We start from the raw sequence: 18,560 nt of genomic DNA on the forward strand, positions 1-18,560 counted from the left end.
TTATTATAACCTAAGTCAAAAATAAGTCACAATCCTAGTAAATTAAACAATATTTATTTCTGTTTTTCCACGACTCTTGACACATTTTCAAGTGAGCAATGAAGAGCAAATATGCTGCATCCTCAACGAAATGTACAGGACAATACTGCAATAAACAGCTGTACCAAAAAACAACACATATTTGTATACATAATTATATTGGCAACCATTAGAACTGTAAATATGCTGGCAGTAAATATAGTCAACTTCTGAAGTCTTTCAATCTTCTGTACAGATAAAAATAGAGCAATAATTACATCAAATTATTTAATAACATCTATATTTACGGACATGATGATCTGTAAAGTATAAAGGGCAGAGCAGAGGCTTTGAGGAGGATAATAGAGATTGCACATATTCACAAATGCATATACAAGTACAAAAGAAATGGTATTTGGAGACACATCAAGAACACTAGAGCATCTAAAACAGCACAAGATGAATACAAAGCAGTGGAATGTAGTATATGGAGGTAAAGGACAGGGCTGTCTGTGAGGAGGGTGGTTTCTGCTGCCCTGCCCTGAGAATGATGGTTAAGACGAGGCTCTCAGTCTTCCAGTGTACGGAAAGCGTTTTGCATGTCTTCGAGGAGCTGAGCGTAATCAGCTTTAATCTTCTCCTCACCCTCTTTCACAGGGTCCTGAAATGTAGATAAAAGAATTGAATAAAAACACATCTTTGGGATAATTGGATATCCCAAAATGGGATAAAATTACTCATCTTTTATTTAAGTATGTATTTTTAGGGCAGGAGAGCAGAAAGTAGTTTTATATACTTTTTCTATTTAATGTTTGGTATAAAAAATAAAATGTAAGTCAGTCAGTCTTTATTCATTTCCCGAAGACAATTTGGTTGCAGAATACAAGCATGTCACACATAATACACAAAAGCACATTATATAAGACAAATTCTACCTTAACTTTAAAAACTTTACAGCTGAGGGAATGAAGGAAATTTTAAACCAATTTGTTTTACTAATAGGTGTTCTGTATCGAATACCAGAAGGGAGAAGATAAAACTCGTGGTGTATAGGATGGGAATCATCTGACAGAATACTCCAAACTGACAGCTTTACTCAAAACTTGTCCATGGTTTAACTGAGCATGGTCATCTGTTTTCTCCCTGTTATTTTTTCTCCTAGGTTCACAGTTTTCTCCAGACAACTCTTATTTTTCGCACTTAGAGAATTGAACTAACAAAGCAAAGAAAAAGATAACAGTGACTGAATGTATGAACTGTAAACATGCACATGAGTGATATATTAAAAGATCTTAATTTCTGTAAACAGTATAGTCGTTGTTACCCCTTCTTACACAACATATTAGTATTAACAGAAAAGGACAATTTATTATCTAAAACAGTTCCCAAATAACTATACTGAACAACACTCTCAACACCCTCTCCGTTAATACTAGTTTGCTTACCCTTAATCTCCTCTTACGATTAAAATCAATAGTCATCTCTTTAGTCTTAAGAACATTCACTTGTAAGAAAGCCTCCTGACACCAGCTGGAAAAATAATCAATTACAGGACCGTGCGTGGAGTCTTCCTCACTTAACAAACTAACAACTACAGAATCGTCCGCAAATTTTAAAATGTACCTATTACTAAAAATACTTCAACAACTATTTGTGTACAAAATAAATAAAACAGGAAAAAGGACAAAACCTTGAGGTGACCCTGTAGATAAAACCAACCATTTAGAGAAACAATTATTTACCTTAACCCTCTGTGTCCTCTGGACAAGAAAGTCTAAAATCCAACCTACAAGCATTCGATCCAACTCAAATTCATTATTAAGTTTCTCAACCAAAATATGTGGCTGAATGGTATTGAATGCAGATCAAAGGTCAATAAAAAGTAACTTGGCCAATGTTTTAAGCTTTTAAAGATGCTTAAGAACTAAGTGCAGCAGAGTGGGACGTTTCTGCTGTAGATGGCGCTTGAGCTTGGATGGTTTCATGCATTCGTCGGAGAGAATCTCTTGACAAAGAACACACTGGGGTTTATCGACTCCCTGCTTTAACATGCAGGTAAAACCAAACGAAATGTAAGATTTGTCATATTTTGTTTTTTTGCCTTAATGCTCGCCAAGTCAAATTTGCATGAACTGCTTGCGGTAGTGGGATTCTTTACAAATCTTTCCATCTTCTGTACTGCACTTACAGCCGCTAATTGCTCCATTCAAGAGTGCAAAGGATTTTGGGATAAATATATTACAATTAAGTATCATAAATCATAAAACTATATATAGATTAATAATTTATAGTCATTACTAATTTTAGGATTGGAAAAAAATATCTCAGAAACCATCTTATGTTTCTGCCAAGTTTTTCGCGGACCCCCTAGTGATCTCTTGCAGCCCACCAGGGGTCCGCGGACCCCAGTTTGAAAACCCCTAGTCTAGAACACTCAGAGTCTTTTGCGTTATTTCCCTCTTAACTATCTTTTCAAAATTTTACATTACTAAAGATGTAAGTGCCACAGGTCTAAAGTCCGCTATCGTCTGTGGCTTCTGTTTTTTTGGCACAGGAATAGCTATAGACTGCTTCCACAATGCAGGTACCTTTTGTTGTTGAAAAAATAAAACAAAAATTTTCATAAAATATGGGTCCCAACTGCTCAGCACATTCCTTAAGCAATCTACCTCATATCTTATCCGGTCCCGGTGTCTTCCCTATTTTACTCTGTTTAAAACTCATAATCACATCTTTCACATAAAAAAAAATGCAATCGTGCTCTCCGTCTACTCTGCATTGAGTTTTCATCCTCTCTATTTCTTGTTTAAAATCATGACTATCAAATCTTGAATAAAATTATTAAAATTTTGTGACAAAACTGTGTCTGACGTGACCACTCAGAATACCCTAGCAACCACCTAGCAACCACTTAGGACACCTTAGCAACCACCTAGCAACACCTTAGCAACCACTCAGAACACCCTAGCAACCACCTAGCAACACCTTAGCAACCACCTAGCAACCACTCAGGACACCCTAGCAACCACCTAGCAACGCCTTAGCAACCACCCAGAATACCCTAGCAACCACCTAGCAACCACTTAGGACACCTTAGCAACCACCTAGCAACACCTTAGCAACCACTCAGAATACCCTAGCGACCACCTTGCAACACCTTAGTAACCACTTAGCAACTAGTCAGAACACCTTAGCAACTGCCTAGCACCACATTAGCAACCACCTAGCAACCACTCAAAACACCCTAGAAACCGTCTAGCACCACCTTAGCAACCACCTAGCAACCACTTAAAACACCCTAGCAACCGCCTAGTAAAATGCTAATTCATGCTAGAATCATGCTAACAACATGCTAATTCATGCTAGAATCATGCTAGTAACATGCTAATTTATGCTAGAATTATGCTAACAACATGCTAATTCATGCTAGAATCATGCTAATTCATGCTAGAATCATGCTAACAACATGCTAATTCATGTAAGAATCATGCTACTAACATGCTAATTCATGCTAGAATTATCCTAGTAGCATGCTAATTCATGCTAGAATCATGCTAGTAACATGCTAATTCATGCTAGAATCACGCTAACAACATGCTAATTCATGCTAGAATCATGCTAGTAACATGCTAATTCATGCTAGAATCATGCTAGTAACATGCTAATTCATGCTAGAATCACGCTAACAACATGCTAATTCATGCTAGAATCATGCTAGTAACATGCTAATTCATGCTAGAATCATGCTAACAACATGCTAATTCATGTAAGAATCATGCTACTAACATGCTAATTCATGCTAGTAATAAGTTAACTCAAGCTAAAATCATACTAACATGCTATTTACACTTTAAAACCACTTCAAACTTTCAGATTCGGCTTTTCAAGCCACTATAAAGTTTGTCCTCAAACTTTAATATCTAGTTTTATTTGTTTTCCTACTATCCTGTCCTGTAATTAAATGCATGCCATCCCAGGCAGAACCCACATTTCCCATTTTTAATTTTACTTCAAGTTTTCCCTTATATACTGCTTTAGCCCTTTTAATTTCCCACTTAACTTCTTTTTTTTGTCTATGACACTCAACAATAACTTTCTCTTTAAAGGCCATAAGAGTCTTAAGTGATTTTGTAACACATGTTTTTTAAATTGAAAATTTCCTAAAGGATTTCACAGGAATAATCATATCCTCACAAAACATCACATAACTGCAAACTACATCAAACTTCATCAATGAAGTAACATACATAATGTAAATACTTTAATATATATTGGCAAGATAATGGAAGTTATAATAAACTAAGTGGAAATGACATTTTGCTTACAATAAATGCAGGGTTGATTTTAATTACAGAAAACTTAAAAGCAATCAGTGTTTATGTCCTGTACCTTAAACTTCATGGAGCTGATCCTGTAGAGGATTTCTCCCATGTGCTCTCTGATCATGGCCCAGGTAATCTTATTGTCGCTTTGTGCCGTGGTCTCTACGGCATGACGAGCCATATCATAAAATGCAATCATGTTGGACAAGACACCAACCGTCTTATAGAAAGGACAGAACCTGAAAATGAAAAGAAATGTTTCAGTCTTATTGAACAAATAAGTGAATGATCAACAGCTTATGCAGCACATGTGCAATACCTGTCATACGGTGTGTATCCATTTTGTTGCAAGAAATCATCCTTGATCAGCTTGGCAACTTCCAGGGTGATCTTATCCGTTTCAGCCAATGAAGCCTTTAAATTAATATTCAAAACATATTTTACTACTTTAGAATAACCATATAAGGTGAGAAACTGCAGGCAAAAATATGTCAATTTTGAGATTTTTCATCTAATGGTAAGAAAAACTTTCCAGTATGTGTCTATTGTTTGCATAAATTATATATATATATATATATATATATATATATATATATATATATATATATATATATATATATATATATATATATATATATATATATATATAATAAGTAATATATGTTATTATGTTAAAAAATAAGTGTGTATATTTACCATGTTATTTTAAATCCAGACACATATGTGTTCCATTTCATTTAGGTCATAATTCTACTAGATTACGGAAATGTGCATTACTGTTTCTAGCCAATAGATGTCTGTGCATGCGTCAAGATGCAAGAGTCATTTTTCTTTTCTCCCAGTCAAATTAGCCTAATTGTATTTTATATAAACATACAATTTTTTATGTTTGTTCTTTGTATTCACTGAATTATGGAGTGTTGAAAAATAAAATCCCCTCTGTATTTAAAAAAATATATATTTTAGTTTATTTTTATGCTTATTTTTAGCATTTTAAAATGTTCCAAATAAAATGTAATTGTATTTAAATAACTTACAACTATTTGAAAGTATTTAAAAATAATTTGCATACATTAAAAAATACAAAAAATTCCAAATAAATGTAAATTAATTTTTTAACGTTATTTATAATAATTTCATTGTAATTTTTTTTATAAGTATCTAAAAAGGGACCTATTATATCCCTTTTTACAAGATGCAAAATAAGTCTAGATAGAACTCAGATTCAACTTTATTTTTTATTACACATGCACAAGTACAAAGTAACGAAATGAAGTTTAGGTCTAACCAGGAGTGCAATAGCAGTAGGTACAGGATAAAGGTATAAGTTATAAAGTGCAATTATAGAAAAGCTATAGTGATATTTAGAGATGGATGTACTATGAACATTTTTTACAGGTTGTATTAGCTATGACAGAGATTTACAATAGATGAATATATGTGCAGGTAGCTATTAATAATCAGACGTTTGCAGATAGATATGAACATAATTACAAATGTATATGTTCAGTGGGTATGTACAATTCAAAATGAATTAGTGCAATGTGGTGTGATGAATATGTGCAATTTTCAAATGTGCAAATATTAAATAGTGCAGTGATTATGAGTGTGTATGTAAAGTTTCAGCTCAAAATACCACACAAACAATGCTTTACAACTCTCTGAAACTGGCCCTTTTAGGTTTTTATTCTAATTGTGCCATTTTGGCGACTATCGCTTTAAATTCAAATGAGATTATGCTCTATTGAAAATAGGGCGGAGCTACAAACACCTGTGTGTCAGCATCAGCTTGCTAATGCTAATGGGGCAGAGCTAGTCGCTAATAGGCAGGGCCTTCTCCCTCTCCCTCTGGTGATATGTACAAAAATCCCACTGTAAAATTTGAGAACAAATTTGACTCTAATGTATCACAAAAGAAACTTATCCTAAGCTGACTTCATCCAAAATTACTTTTTTTTTTGTGATAGAATGCATGCAAGGTAATTACTTTGGTTGTAAAATGCCTTCTTTGCATAATTGTACTATTTTTTACATTTGCTATTTTTAATGTAATGTTATTAGAAATAACTGTTTTTTTTAAACATATTCACCTACAGTGTTAAGTTTAACAGTTTTAATACTAACAAAACAAATAGGTAGACACAACAAACACACATTAATCTACAATCTCACCTTTCCCACGAGCTGCACAATCTCAGCCAGGTCCTCTTCTTCCTGCAGGATCTCTTTGGCTTTGGTGCGCAGCGGCACAAACTCAGGGAAGTGTTTATCATAGTACTCGTCCAGCGCTCGTGTGTACTTACTGTAACTGATTAGCCAGTTCACTGAGGGGAAGTGCTTCCTCTGAGCCAGCTTTTTGTCCAGACCCCAAAACACCTAGATGGGACAAAGACAGAGAGTTAAAAAATTAACTAAAAAAAGTGAAATTGGTTACCTTATTAAAAAACAAACAAACAAACAAACATAATTCTTTTTAAAGACAGAACTCATGAATCTATTTTTCCCCATCACAATTCTGGATTCAAACTGTTCTTGCAAGTTTGAAAAAAGGCGTTTTATTTTTTTATTCTGGATAGAAATTCTAAACAGTAAATTTCAGTATTCCAGACGTTTATCTCACAATTCAAAATTTACACTTCATAATTATGACATTACATCTCACATTTTGGTATTTAAAATGAACAAATCCATGTTTATAAATCTTAATCATTACTTTAACAGATCTACAATTCAGAGTTTCTCTCTCACAAATCCAGGTTTATACCTTACAAATCTGACAATTGTCTTACAGATCAGAGTTTGTCTTGCAATAGTTTTTTTTTTTCCTCAGAGTTTTAAGATGTTACTATTTAACCTCTCATTATATAGAATTACAAATGTAAAGGGTATAAAATAAAAATAAATGTAAATTTCTCGGGGGATGGGGTGTGGATCTGAATAGTAAGACAAAAAATTCACAATTATTTTTTATTCCAGCTTCCATAGTTTCTCTCTAGAAGAAACACAAACAGTGATTTTCTAATACGAAGTTTTTCAATCACAGATTGCAACAAGAAAGAAATCTACACTCACTTGTACAATACCAAGTGTAGCAGAGGTCACAGGATCTGAGAAATCACCACCAGGGGGAGACACACTGCCATTAAAACAAAAGCAGATCATGAACATGAACGTAATAATGAATGAACATGAACGTAATAATGAATCATTTATTAATCATTTATTACTGTTCAACAAGTGATTTCGCCTATTATAATGTGATCCTAGATAAACATCTATGTTCATCCTGCAAAATCATTCCTGTGAGAATATCTAATTCATACCCAATCTCTACCCCTAAATGTAAATTATACCCAAAATCAAAGGAGATTTTTAGTTGGATAATGATGATGTAAAAGCACATAACCCTAACTGTAAGCCAAAAAAATTTGGCTGATTGGAATATTAATCCAGGATCAACAGAGTCAAGCCTGAAATGATTCAAGTTTTCATTCAAATGTAAAAAAAAGCGGAGAAATATGTTTTTCCCGCAGTGATGCCTCATCTTATTATCTTTAAAGAGAAGCCTATGTCTTTTCTGGTCTGAAAAAAATAGTTTGAATTGGTTGAATAAAAGTAACTTTAAGCCAGAATTTTACAGGGGTATGAATCATTTCAGGCTTGACTGTACATAATGATTCAGAAACATGTCCTACTAGGTAAATAAATGAAAAAAAATTCACACAAACTATTTATTAACACACGTCAAACTAAATAACATCACCAACAACCAAATTATGAGTAAAATCAATAAACATAATGAAAGTAACTCTACTTACGCTCCCACAATGCTGACACTGCCCTCTCTCTCTGGGTTCCCTAGACATTTAACTCTTCCGGCACGCTCATAAAATGAAGCCAGACGTGCTCCGAGATATGCAGGATAACCGCTGTCTGTGATTAGGAGCACACAAAGACAAACATTTAGATTCTATCTTATAATTCTTTATATTTGCCGTTTACAGAACACACATACCAGCAGGCATCTCAGCCAGACGACCAGAGATCTCTCTCAAAGCCTCTGCCCATCGAGACGTAGAGTCAGCCATCATGCTCACATTGTAGCCCATGTCTCTAAAATACTCAGACAGCGTGATTCCTGGATGATGTAAACAATTGGTAATGACGATGATAAATATAACACAGCGCTAGATTCATATTCCCTATGCGCTACCTGTCAAAAGTTTGAGATCAGTTCGATTTTAAATACTGTTCTACAAGGCTGCATTTATTTAATAAAAAATGCAGTATTAGGTGTACAACTGTAACTGAAATATTATTACAATTTTAAATAACTATGCTCTCATTGAATGTGGTTGAGAATTAATTATATTCTAGTGATTTAAAACAGAATTTTCATTATAATTACTCCAGTCTTCAGTGTCATTTGATCCTTCACAAAGCATTCTAATATAACGATTTAGGTTTAAGAAACATTTATTATTATAATCACTGTTTAAAACTGTGGAGCTGCTTCATATTTTTGTGCAAACTGTAATACAGTATCATTTAAAAGAACAATTCAAAATGTTTATTTTATTCATCAAGAATATATTAAATTGTAAATGATTAAAACACATTTATAAATGTTTTTTAAAAAATGTGTAATTTTAAAATGAGTTTTTATAATAATGCATCATTATTCAGTGCTTCTCACAGGTTTGAAATATACTTTCGGTGGCAGCCGGATTGCAATACACCTTTTACCCAAAGCACAGTTAACTATATGTGACAAACAAAACTTAATTCGATTGTTAACAATATTTTTAATTTATTAAGAAACTGTTAAAGACCGTTTCTTTTTTAATGGGTTAAAGACATAAAAAAAAATCCACTATTTCTCTCACTTTTATGTTATTCAGGAGCCATGTGCACTTACTGACAGGTAAAATCTGCTTCTCTCTAACAAAGTCCAGGTTGCTTTATTGGCATGACATTTTGTACAGTATTGCCAAAGCATTTTTGATGTATAAAATATTCTAACTATATTATCCTAATCAATTTAATAAGATAAACAGCAAATGGGAAATAAATCAAATAAAAAAGGAATAAAAACGAACAATATCTAAATTATATTAATTACAAGAATAAAAGGTGTAGATTATTTCAGGCAAATGAGTTGATTAGCTATTTCTAATAGTGTACAATTTTTTTGCAGCCAATTTAGATCTAATTTTGTCTTCTCCGACTGTTTGGTAAAGTTTTTCTGAGTCGTTTATATTTTTAAAATTTATTTAAATTTAAACGTTAAATATGTTTCTCTCGCTCTCACAGTTGTTTGCATACATTTGACGATAGTTTTAGGAAGCAAATCAAAAACAAATCACAGACATTTTAGATTTAAAAACCCGGACGGATGCAGCAAGTGCCAAAAAGGTGCATCTCTGTGGGTCTTAAAAACAATGCACAATACACCCGCCCAAGTAAAGTCTGTGTATGGGAAGCACTGTTATTGTTTCACAAAACAAAAAACATGAAAAAATGTATTCAACATTGATAATTATAAGAATTACTATTAATGATTGACTACTAATGATAATTGATCAAAACTAAAGAACAAATTAGCATATTATAATTATTTCTGAAGGACCGTGAAACACTGAAGAGTGGAATGATGCTCGAAATTCAGATTTTAATCAGAGGAATCAGTTAAATGAATTCAAATCCAAAAAAGACAATAATTATTTTAAATTGTAATAATACTTCACAATTTTAGTTTTTATTGGCCATTCAATCACATAAAATCAGCCGAATTGAGCACAAGTCTTTAAAAAGAAACTAAAATAAAGGGATAGTTCACAAAGAAATTTAATTCTGCCATTTACGGACCCATTACTTGCTTCAACGCTTTAGGAGTTGAAACACAAAAGAAGACATTTTAAAAAGTTTTTTGAAAACTGTAAATAACCACTGACTTCCATATTATTTGTTTGTTCTACTACAGAAATTAATGGCTGCAGGTTTCTTCAAAATATCTTTTTTTGTGTTCATACAGGTTTGGAACCACTTGGGCGATAGTAAATATTGAGTAAATTTGTATGTTTTTGGTAAATAATCCCTTTAAAACTTAAATCTGATCTCAAACATTTGACCTATAATTTATGAGATCTTCAACAAACCTGTGTAAATAGAAGCTTCTCTGGCAGCCACAGGCATGTTGGATGTGTTTGCAACCAAAGCTGTTCTCTTCATGATGCTCTCCACCTTACCTCCCACTTCCATGGTCAGCTATAGGGCAATAAGAACTGTCAATCACTCCAGCACCAATCACAGTTTGAGTTGCTGGTTTAATGATAACTGAAGCTACCATACCCACCTCAGGAAAATCTCGAAGTACTTCAGACATTTCATTTCCTCGTTCTCCACAGCCCACATAGATGATGACATCACTGTTAGAGTACTTAGACAGAGACTGAGAAATCACGGTTTTACCACATCCGAAAGCACCGGGGATTGCTGTGGTTCCTCCTTGCACACATCTGGTGAAACAAAAAATAAAACATAAAATAGCTGTAGAAGTATCAGATGTTTACAGAACTGTTTAAAGGTCAGTTTTTTTAATGGCTTATTTAGAAACAATGCATTAAAGATGCAGTGGGTGATCTCCCACAATGCTAACCGGTTACCATAATATCTTTAAAACACAGTCCCTTCCCTGCCATCTAAATCCACGCCACTTGAAACACGGGCATGCACACCTTAAAAATGACAGACAACTTTCTCTCACGTGCTGTTCTATAGCGACTCTGCTTAGTGCTTGGCCGGCAGTATGCAGGAATTACATTTATTACTAGGCCATATTTACATGCTATTTCAAACCGAATATTCAAAGTAGCATGTTAAACAATATAGGGAGCGTGTCACAGGTTGTCATTGTTCAAAAATGAACCAATGTGATGTGAATATAAAAACAACTTTAGCTCAGTAAAGCAGGCTAGGCGCTTTTTACTTATGTTTTGTTGTTAAACCTAATTAAAATCTACATTATCGATGCTGTAAAAGGACTCTAATGAAACTGAAAATAGTCACATCAATCTTTCGCCAGGAGATTACAGTTGTTGAACAACACTTCTGTGCATTTAACCCACTCGTAACAACAACACAATCTACATCAGCTTTGCGTGACTAAAATAGTTTTAAGGCATTACATGACCTGTCTAAAAGAAATACTTCAGCCATGGTGTCGTCCTTCCTCCAGCGTGCTAAAGAAACTCCAATATTGATTCAGGATTTTAAAAAGTTTTGATTGAGCATTTGTTTTGCTCTCTCTGTCTCTCGTGTGCAGGTGAACATGTGTGCCCGCCAAATGGTGGATCTGAATGAACGGCAGCAGATGTTCAAATCTACATTTGCTGACAGACAATTTGAGCTACTTAGAGTTATGGGAATTGTCAGCCTGACAATATTTAATTGCATGAACATTTGTTTTAGTTTTATGCCTTACCCAAAATATAAAATACATATAAATATATTTAGATTATTTACTTTGATCATTACTATTGGAATGTGAAGAGACTTTCAACCAGAACAGCAAAGAATTCTGAAGACAATCACCTACTGCACCAAAAAAATTAATAAATAAACTGTTAAGACATTTGCAAGGTTACAAAAAAATTACTTTTTATTCATCAAATATGAATAAAAATAAATATTTCAGAATATTGAGTTACATTTTACTACATAAAAAAACTTCAAGCTTTTGAACATCTTACCTTTTATAATTGGAGAAAATAAAAACTAACATAAATGTAAAAACAAATTAATATATTGAATATTAATGAAAAACAAAAATATTCCAATTATAATATCATTTTAAAACATCTTGTATACAATTTCAGAAAAATTCCATGGTGTTTAGATATATGGTAACACTTTATTTTACATTTGTCCTTGTTAAGTTACATATATTAACTTTAGTAATAGTAATAGTAATTCATGCAGGATTAAATGCAATAAACTTCAAATAAATCCTATCATAATCCTACAATATATTACAATAGTACATGTTTTATCTTTTATATTTTGCCACTTTATAGTTATTTTAATGTTGCTCATATATATATATATATATATATATATATATATATATATATATATATATATATATATATATATGTATATATATATATATATGTATGCATGCATGTATGTATGTATATGAAAATTTGGCTTTAGATATTTATCAACTGTCTAATATGCGTAATTTTAAAGTTAAAATATTTACATGAAAAATGACTTTGTGAACCAGCATTACTATTATGAAAATCTTGGATTTATTAATATAATACAAAAGTATTTCAGACAGCATGACTTACGGAAAGAGGGCATCCAGGACTCTCTGTCCAGTCAGCAGAGGGTGATTTGCAGGAAGTTTCTCTGTGACGGGACGCACCTGACGCACCGGCCACACCTGCATCATAGTGAACTTCTCTTTCACCCCCTCAAACTCCAGCTCCAACACCACATCCTAACAATCACACACAAACATTGAATTATACATCACAGTAATGGTAATTATCCTGTTTTTTTTGGAAAATGTTTGCATGTTATCGGCCTCACCGAGACATCATAGTTTCCAGGTGGTGCGACGTATGTGACGGTTCCTCTGCTTTTCGGGGGTAACATGATTTTATGTTTAATGAGAGAGTTTTCGAACACATTCCCATAAATATCACCTCCAGTGATGTGACTGCCAACCTGGACACATAAAAAATCATTTAAATCACTTCATCATTTGACTAATCGCGTGATTCCTTTTTGTTATTGTGTTGTTATTTTAAAGAGATTATTTCAGAGACTGTTAAGTGTAATGCTGAGCTGCCTAAATTTAATTGAGTGGAAACAATTCATTAGGTATGCACCCTAACTATATTTAATTTTATATAAAACAACCAAAAGCTCTTTTAGCATTAATTACAATAAAACTAAATTTGAACATCTTTTTTTGAAAATAGACTCATTTTACAAGTCACTTAGAGTTAAACAGCTGAGTTTTACCATTTTTTAATTCATTCAGCCAATCTCTGGGTCTGCCAGGTAGATTTTAGCTTAGCTTAGCATAAATCATTGCATCAGATTAGACCATTAGCATCTCACATCAAATTTCCAAAAAGTCTTTCGATAATATTCCAATTTAAAGCCGTGGTGCAGGGAAAAAGTTACTTAATCATTACACCAGAATGAGAGTATAACTCCTAGCCATACTGACTTAGAAAATAGCAACTTTTAATTTTCCGTCAGTTACATTACATGATGTACTTACAGAAGAATCATGCTTTAAATAGGAAAATTAGCAAATCTCTTTTGATGGTCTAGTCCAACTCAATGATTTATGCTATGCTCAACTAAAATGCTCCTGCCAGACCCAGAGATCAGCTGAAAGGATTTTAAAATGGTAAATCTCAACTGTTCATCCATGGTGACTTGCAAAAGACTTTTAACTAGAAATGAATGTCACTTACACGCAAATTCTTTGATGGAGTGAACTCCCATTTGAGATCACGGTTAAGAGCACCAATGTTGACTCCCCTGGGAATGTAGATGCTTTGAGTTAGGTCGTTGATGTCTTTAAGTGGACGCTGAATACCATCAAAGATGGAGCCCATGATTCCTGGCCCTAACTCCACAGAGAGGGGCTTCCCTGTGCGCAGGACAGGGTCTCCGACTGACACACCAGCTAATGAGAGCTCAGGAAAACCACAACACTGTTTGACAGATTCTACATACAGAGCATCAGCTATGGCAGCGATTCACCTTTTTCTGGTTCCAGTTTGAGATTCTATTCCAATGAATTGAAACTAGTCATTTTAAATAATTAAGTTGTGCTAAAAAAATAATCCATATACACAGTGAAGACTGAGGGAGAGGTACGCTTGGCATTGTGCTTTATCCGCTATGAAAATAACATCTTTATCAAGCATATCTCATACATTCATTTACCTTTCAGCTTAGTCCCTTTATTAATCTGAGGTCGCTACAGCGGAATGAACCACCTACTTTTCCTACATATGTTTTACGCAGTGGATGCCCTTACAGCTGCAACCCATCTCTGAGAAACATCCATACACACTCATACACTTCGGACAATTTTGCCTACCCAATTCACCTGTACCGCATGTCTTTGGACTGTGGGGGAAACCGGAGCACCCGGAGGAAACCCACGCGAACATGCAAACTCCACAGAGAAACACCAACTGACCCAGCCAAGGCTCAAACCAGCGACCATCTTGCTGTCAGGCAACAGCACTACCTACTGCGCCACTGCGTCCCCTATCAAGCATATCTAATAAGGTAGCTTGTTAATTCTAGTAAGTTGCCTTTTGACATTTGATGGGAAAACTGTGAGGAAAATAATGCCACCTCATTGTACCCAGTTTTTTAACACTTCACTGATTGTTTAGTCTAATGGAAGATACTCCCATCATTTACAAAAAGCATTATGTAGGAAAAAAGGTGGATTAAAATTGTGTCATGTCCTGAGGTAATAAATAGGATACATGTCTCCTCATAGACCTGAATGGTGGCCATATCACCCTCCAGTCTAATGATCTCTCCCACAAGCTCACTGTGACCCACTCGCACCAGCTCGTACATAGCAGCTCCTGCCATACTGGAGGCTGTCACCACTGTAACACAAGTAGAAGAATTGTGACAATTAGTGGAACCTGTACTATGAATGACTCGAAGATTCAAATAAACTTCAATAAATGATGGGTTTGAAAAAATATTATAATAAAAATGTTCATCAGAAGTGTCATATTAATCCATTCATTCATTCATTTTCTTTTCGGCTTAGTCTCTTTATTAATCTGGGTCGCCACAGTGGAATGAACCGCCAACTTATCCAGACCATGTTTTATGCAGCAAATGCCTTTCCAGCCGCAACCCATCTCTGGGAAACATCCACAAACAACTATTCACACACATCCACTATGGACAATTTAGCCAACACAATTCACCTAAACCAAATGTTTTTGGACTTGTGGGGGAAACCGGAGCACCCAGAGTCATACTAATCCAACAAAACTAAAATTAAAAATAAACAAATCATTAAATCTGGTGACATTAAAAAATTATTAAAAAGAGAAAAATAAACAAAAATGTAAAAACAAAACAAAAAACTCTACTATATAAAAATAGACACCCTATCAACATAATATCCCAACAAAATTAAACAATAATATAGAATAAAATGCAAAGATTCGGGTATACTTAATAAAAACCTAACAAGGAAAAAGTATGGTCACATTAATTAAATTAAATCTTTAGGAAAAAAAATAAAATTAACAAAAAATAATTAACAGCTTTGGTCACATATTAACAAAAAAAAAGAGGAAATAAAAAAGGAAACAATAGAGAAAAATAAAATTAAAAGCTTTAAATATTAAAAACATAAAATGAAAAAAAAATTAAAAAAAAAAAAAACTCATGGTAACCTATTAATTAAAATCAAATATTATGACATTTTTATTTGTACTAACCAGGTCCAGATACACCATGCACATATCCAAATTGTCCCTCCCGCTCCTCATCTCGGATTTTGGCCAACTTGGAGAAGTCCATTTTTAATGTGTCTGATATGAAATTATACAAAACGTGGAAAGATAAAGCAGATGATTATTTGGATTACTTTCTGTACCTAATATTACACTTCCTAGACCTATAAGCTCCACGTGGTTGTTGTATTTATCCCTATTCCTATATAGTGGTATAAACATAGCTATAATTTAAAATTATGTTTCTGTTACATTTTCTGTTACACGTTAAGTCATATAAAATGCAAAAGGAAACCAAATGTTTAACAGCCAATTTATATTATAAAGCATTCCATACAAGTCTAACATGAAACTCAGTCACATGACCAGCAGCACATGACACTGACTGACTGTAAAAAAGAAATCAGGGTGAGGAAGTAGGAAAAACTGTTGAGTAAATGTGGATAACATTATATTTTGTAGTCCCGAATTTAAATTAAAATTGATCAAATCATTTATAGTTAACAGACAACTAACTATCCCACAAAGACTAGAATAAAACGCATGACGTTGACAATATCATCCATAAAAATAGCCATTACTGGTTATTAAAAGCCTCATGAGGAACCAGTGGAACTTCCATGTTTTTGTGAATTTACAATCACATGATGCTCATATGAGATTTTTGATTAAGAGAGACAATTCGTTTATTTAGTGTAAAACTTTGCTTTTGCCTGTTTGGGTGTTGGTTTACAGACAATTTTAGCATATGTGAGTTAGTCAGCAAACCTAGCGTGTTGTTGTTAATTGGAAACCAGCAGATAAATATTCTAAGCGGGCAACTACATATCTCAGTGCCCAAATAGAATCTTTTCAAAGTCAAAAACGACAAGATTAAACATAATATATTATTAAATATACATTATTTCAGTCAGTGTATTACATATTTTTAATGCTTGCCGCTTTAGGAGATCGATCTGTAAAGAGATGCTGCATGATCACATGATCGCGATGCTGCGATAGAATTTGACCTTTGCTGAAATCTTTGCTCATTTTTCGTGTCCCGTTAGTTAAACCGATTGATCTCACAGGTTTGTAAGCATTTCAAATCTCTTTATATACAATATATTTAAATATTTCAGCAATCGGAGTAGGATTATTCCCAATGCTGCAATAAAAACAAACATGTAATAACAGAATGAGCTGCACGCTGAGGCGAAGCGGACATTCAGATCGACACAGAACACAATTATACACTACATACAGCAGTATAATGAGCTGTTTTATAAATGTTATGGATTATGAATGGCTGCAAAGAGAATGGCGAAAATCCTAACGTTAGTCCTATTTTTTGGCTGGCTAATCTAAATGTACATTTCTGCAATAGCGCAACAGCGTGAAAATGTTATGGTTGTCCAAAAAAAGAGTAAATACCTCAGATGATGAGACAGTCTGGGTCCTTTAGTGAGATGAAACGTGAGCAGCAATGAAAAGTCAGCTGACTTCATTCAGTCGGTCCAGTCCAGTTGTGAGATGACGTCACAGCCTGTCTCCCTCATTGGTCTCCCTATGCAGGGTCAAAGGTCAACTGCGCGTGCGTGAAACTCTACATTGCCCCCTAGTGTGTGTGGAAAAATAGTGCTGTGAAGGTGGTTTAGCATTTATGCATGCATTAATCCCTTCTTTATTAACCATTACTAGACTCAAATAATTAAAATTTTGTTTCAAATTGAGTTTTAAAAATACCTATTTAACAAGTCCTTGATTTTTTTCTCATATTTACACATTTTGTAAATGCAAGTTTTAATATATATATTTAAAATAAAGTATAAAAAAAATGAAACAAAAAATGTAAGGATATTGTAAGCATATGTTAAATTAATTTAGTAAAGATACAGATCTTCTAAATAATGTTACCCATTTCAGTATTATCACTAGAGGAAAGAATAAGAAAACTCGAACAATAATCCAAGAAACTCAACAGGGACTGTGCTGTGGCTTTTATAAATAACAGAGACATGGACGATTACACGAATACACTTTTTTTATGGAAAGGATGAAAAATTTAATAGGGTACAATATTTACTATTAGGGCGGCACTATGGCTCAATGGTTAGCACTGTCGCCTCACAGCAAAAAGGTCAGTGGTTTGAGTCCCAGCTGGGCCATTTGGCATTCTGTGTGGAGTTTGCATGTTCTCCCTGTGTTGGAGAGGGTTTCCTCTGGGTGCTCTGATATCTCCCACAGTTCAAAGACATGCGCTATAGGTCAATAGGATGAACTAAATTGACCATAGTGGATGTGTGTGAATGGGTGTGTGTGGGTGTTTCCCAGTACTGAGTTGGAGTTGGAAGGAAATCCATTGTGTGAAACATATACTGGGTAAGTTGTCACTTCATTCCACTGTGGCAACCCCTGATGAGTAAAGGGACTAGCTGAAGGTAAATTAATGAATGAACTCACAAGTAACATGTTTGAGGTAACAGAAATGTCCATTTAAAAAAATAGTGGAGATAATGCTTAACCAAAAAGAGAGAAATTGCTGCAAAATATAACATGAAAATGGAAACCAGAGAGCGTACGTTTGAATCTAGTGTAATTCACATACTTTGATCTTCTCATATGGACAGTACAAATACAGTTTATTTCACACCAACAAATCTTGTGTCCCTTCAATCTGTCATTTAAATTTGATTCTCCTTCCACA

The 18,560-nt window shown here is 33.9% G+C and overlaps 2 protein-coding genes across 7 annotated transcripts in view; both read right to left on the minus strand.

Moving 5' to 3' along the window:
* The window catches only part of vipr1b (vasoactive intestinal peptide receptor 1b), a 738,286-nt gene that overhangs the window by 423,973 nt on the left and 295,753 nt on the right, over window positions 1–18,560 (minus strand). The gene's annotated exons all lie outside the window — the stretch shown is intronic.
* Window positions 38–17,349, minus strand: atp6v1ab (ATPase H+ transporting V1 subunit Ab). 2 transcript variants are annotated; one of them, XR_015524930.1, is made up of 15 exons: window positions 17,288–17,349; window positions 15,860–15,952; window positions 14,876–15,004; window positions 13,841–14,055; window positions 12,939–13,076; window positions 12,695–12,846; window positions 10,696–10,858; window positions 10,499–10,607; window positions 8,356–8,478; window positions 8,159–8,273; window positions 7,413–7,476; window positions 6,513–6,716; window positions 4,660–4,754; window positions 3,931–4,579; window positions 38–2,896 (listed from the first exon to the last, which is right to left on the minus strand). XR_015524930.1 is itself a non-coding variant. In XM_087309525.1 (15 exons), exons 2-15 carry the CDS (start codon window positions 15,939–15,941, stop codon window positions 587–589), a joined length of 1,854 nt encoding a protein of 617 aa, XP_087165651.1. In that variant the 5' UTR covers window positions 15,942–15,952; window positions 17,288–17,349; the 3' UTR covers window positions 38–586. The 2 variants fall into 2 exon arrangements, 1 of the variants encoding a protein (XP_087165651.1); XM_087309525.1 differs by having other exon boundaries at window positions 38–679; window positions 4,408–4,579.

Source organism: Danio rerio, chromosome 24 (assembly GCF_052040795.2).
Source record: "Danio rerio strain M-AB ecotype USA chromosome 24, GRCz13ab, whole genome shotgun sequence".
NCBI classification, from domain to species: domain Eukaryota; kingdom Metazoa; phylum Chordata; class Actinopteri; order Cypriniformes; family Danionidae; genus Danio; species Danio rerio.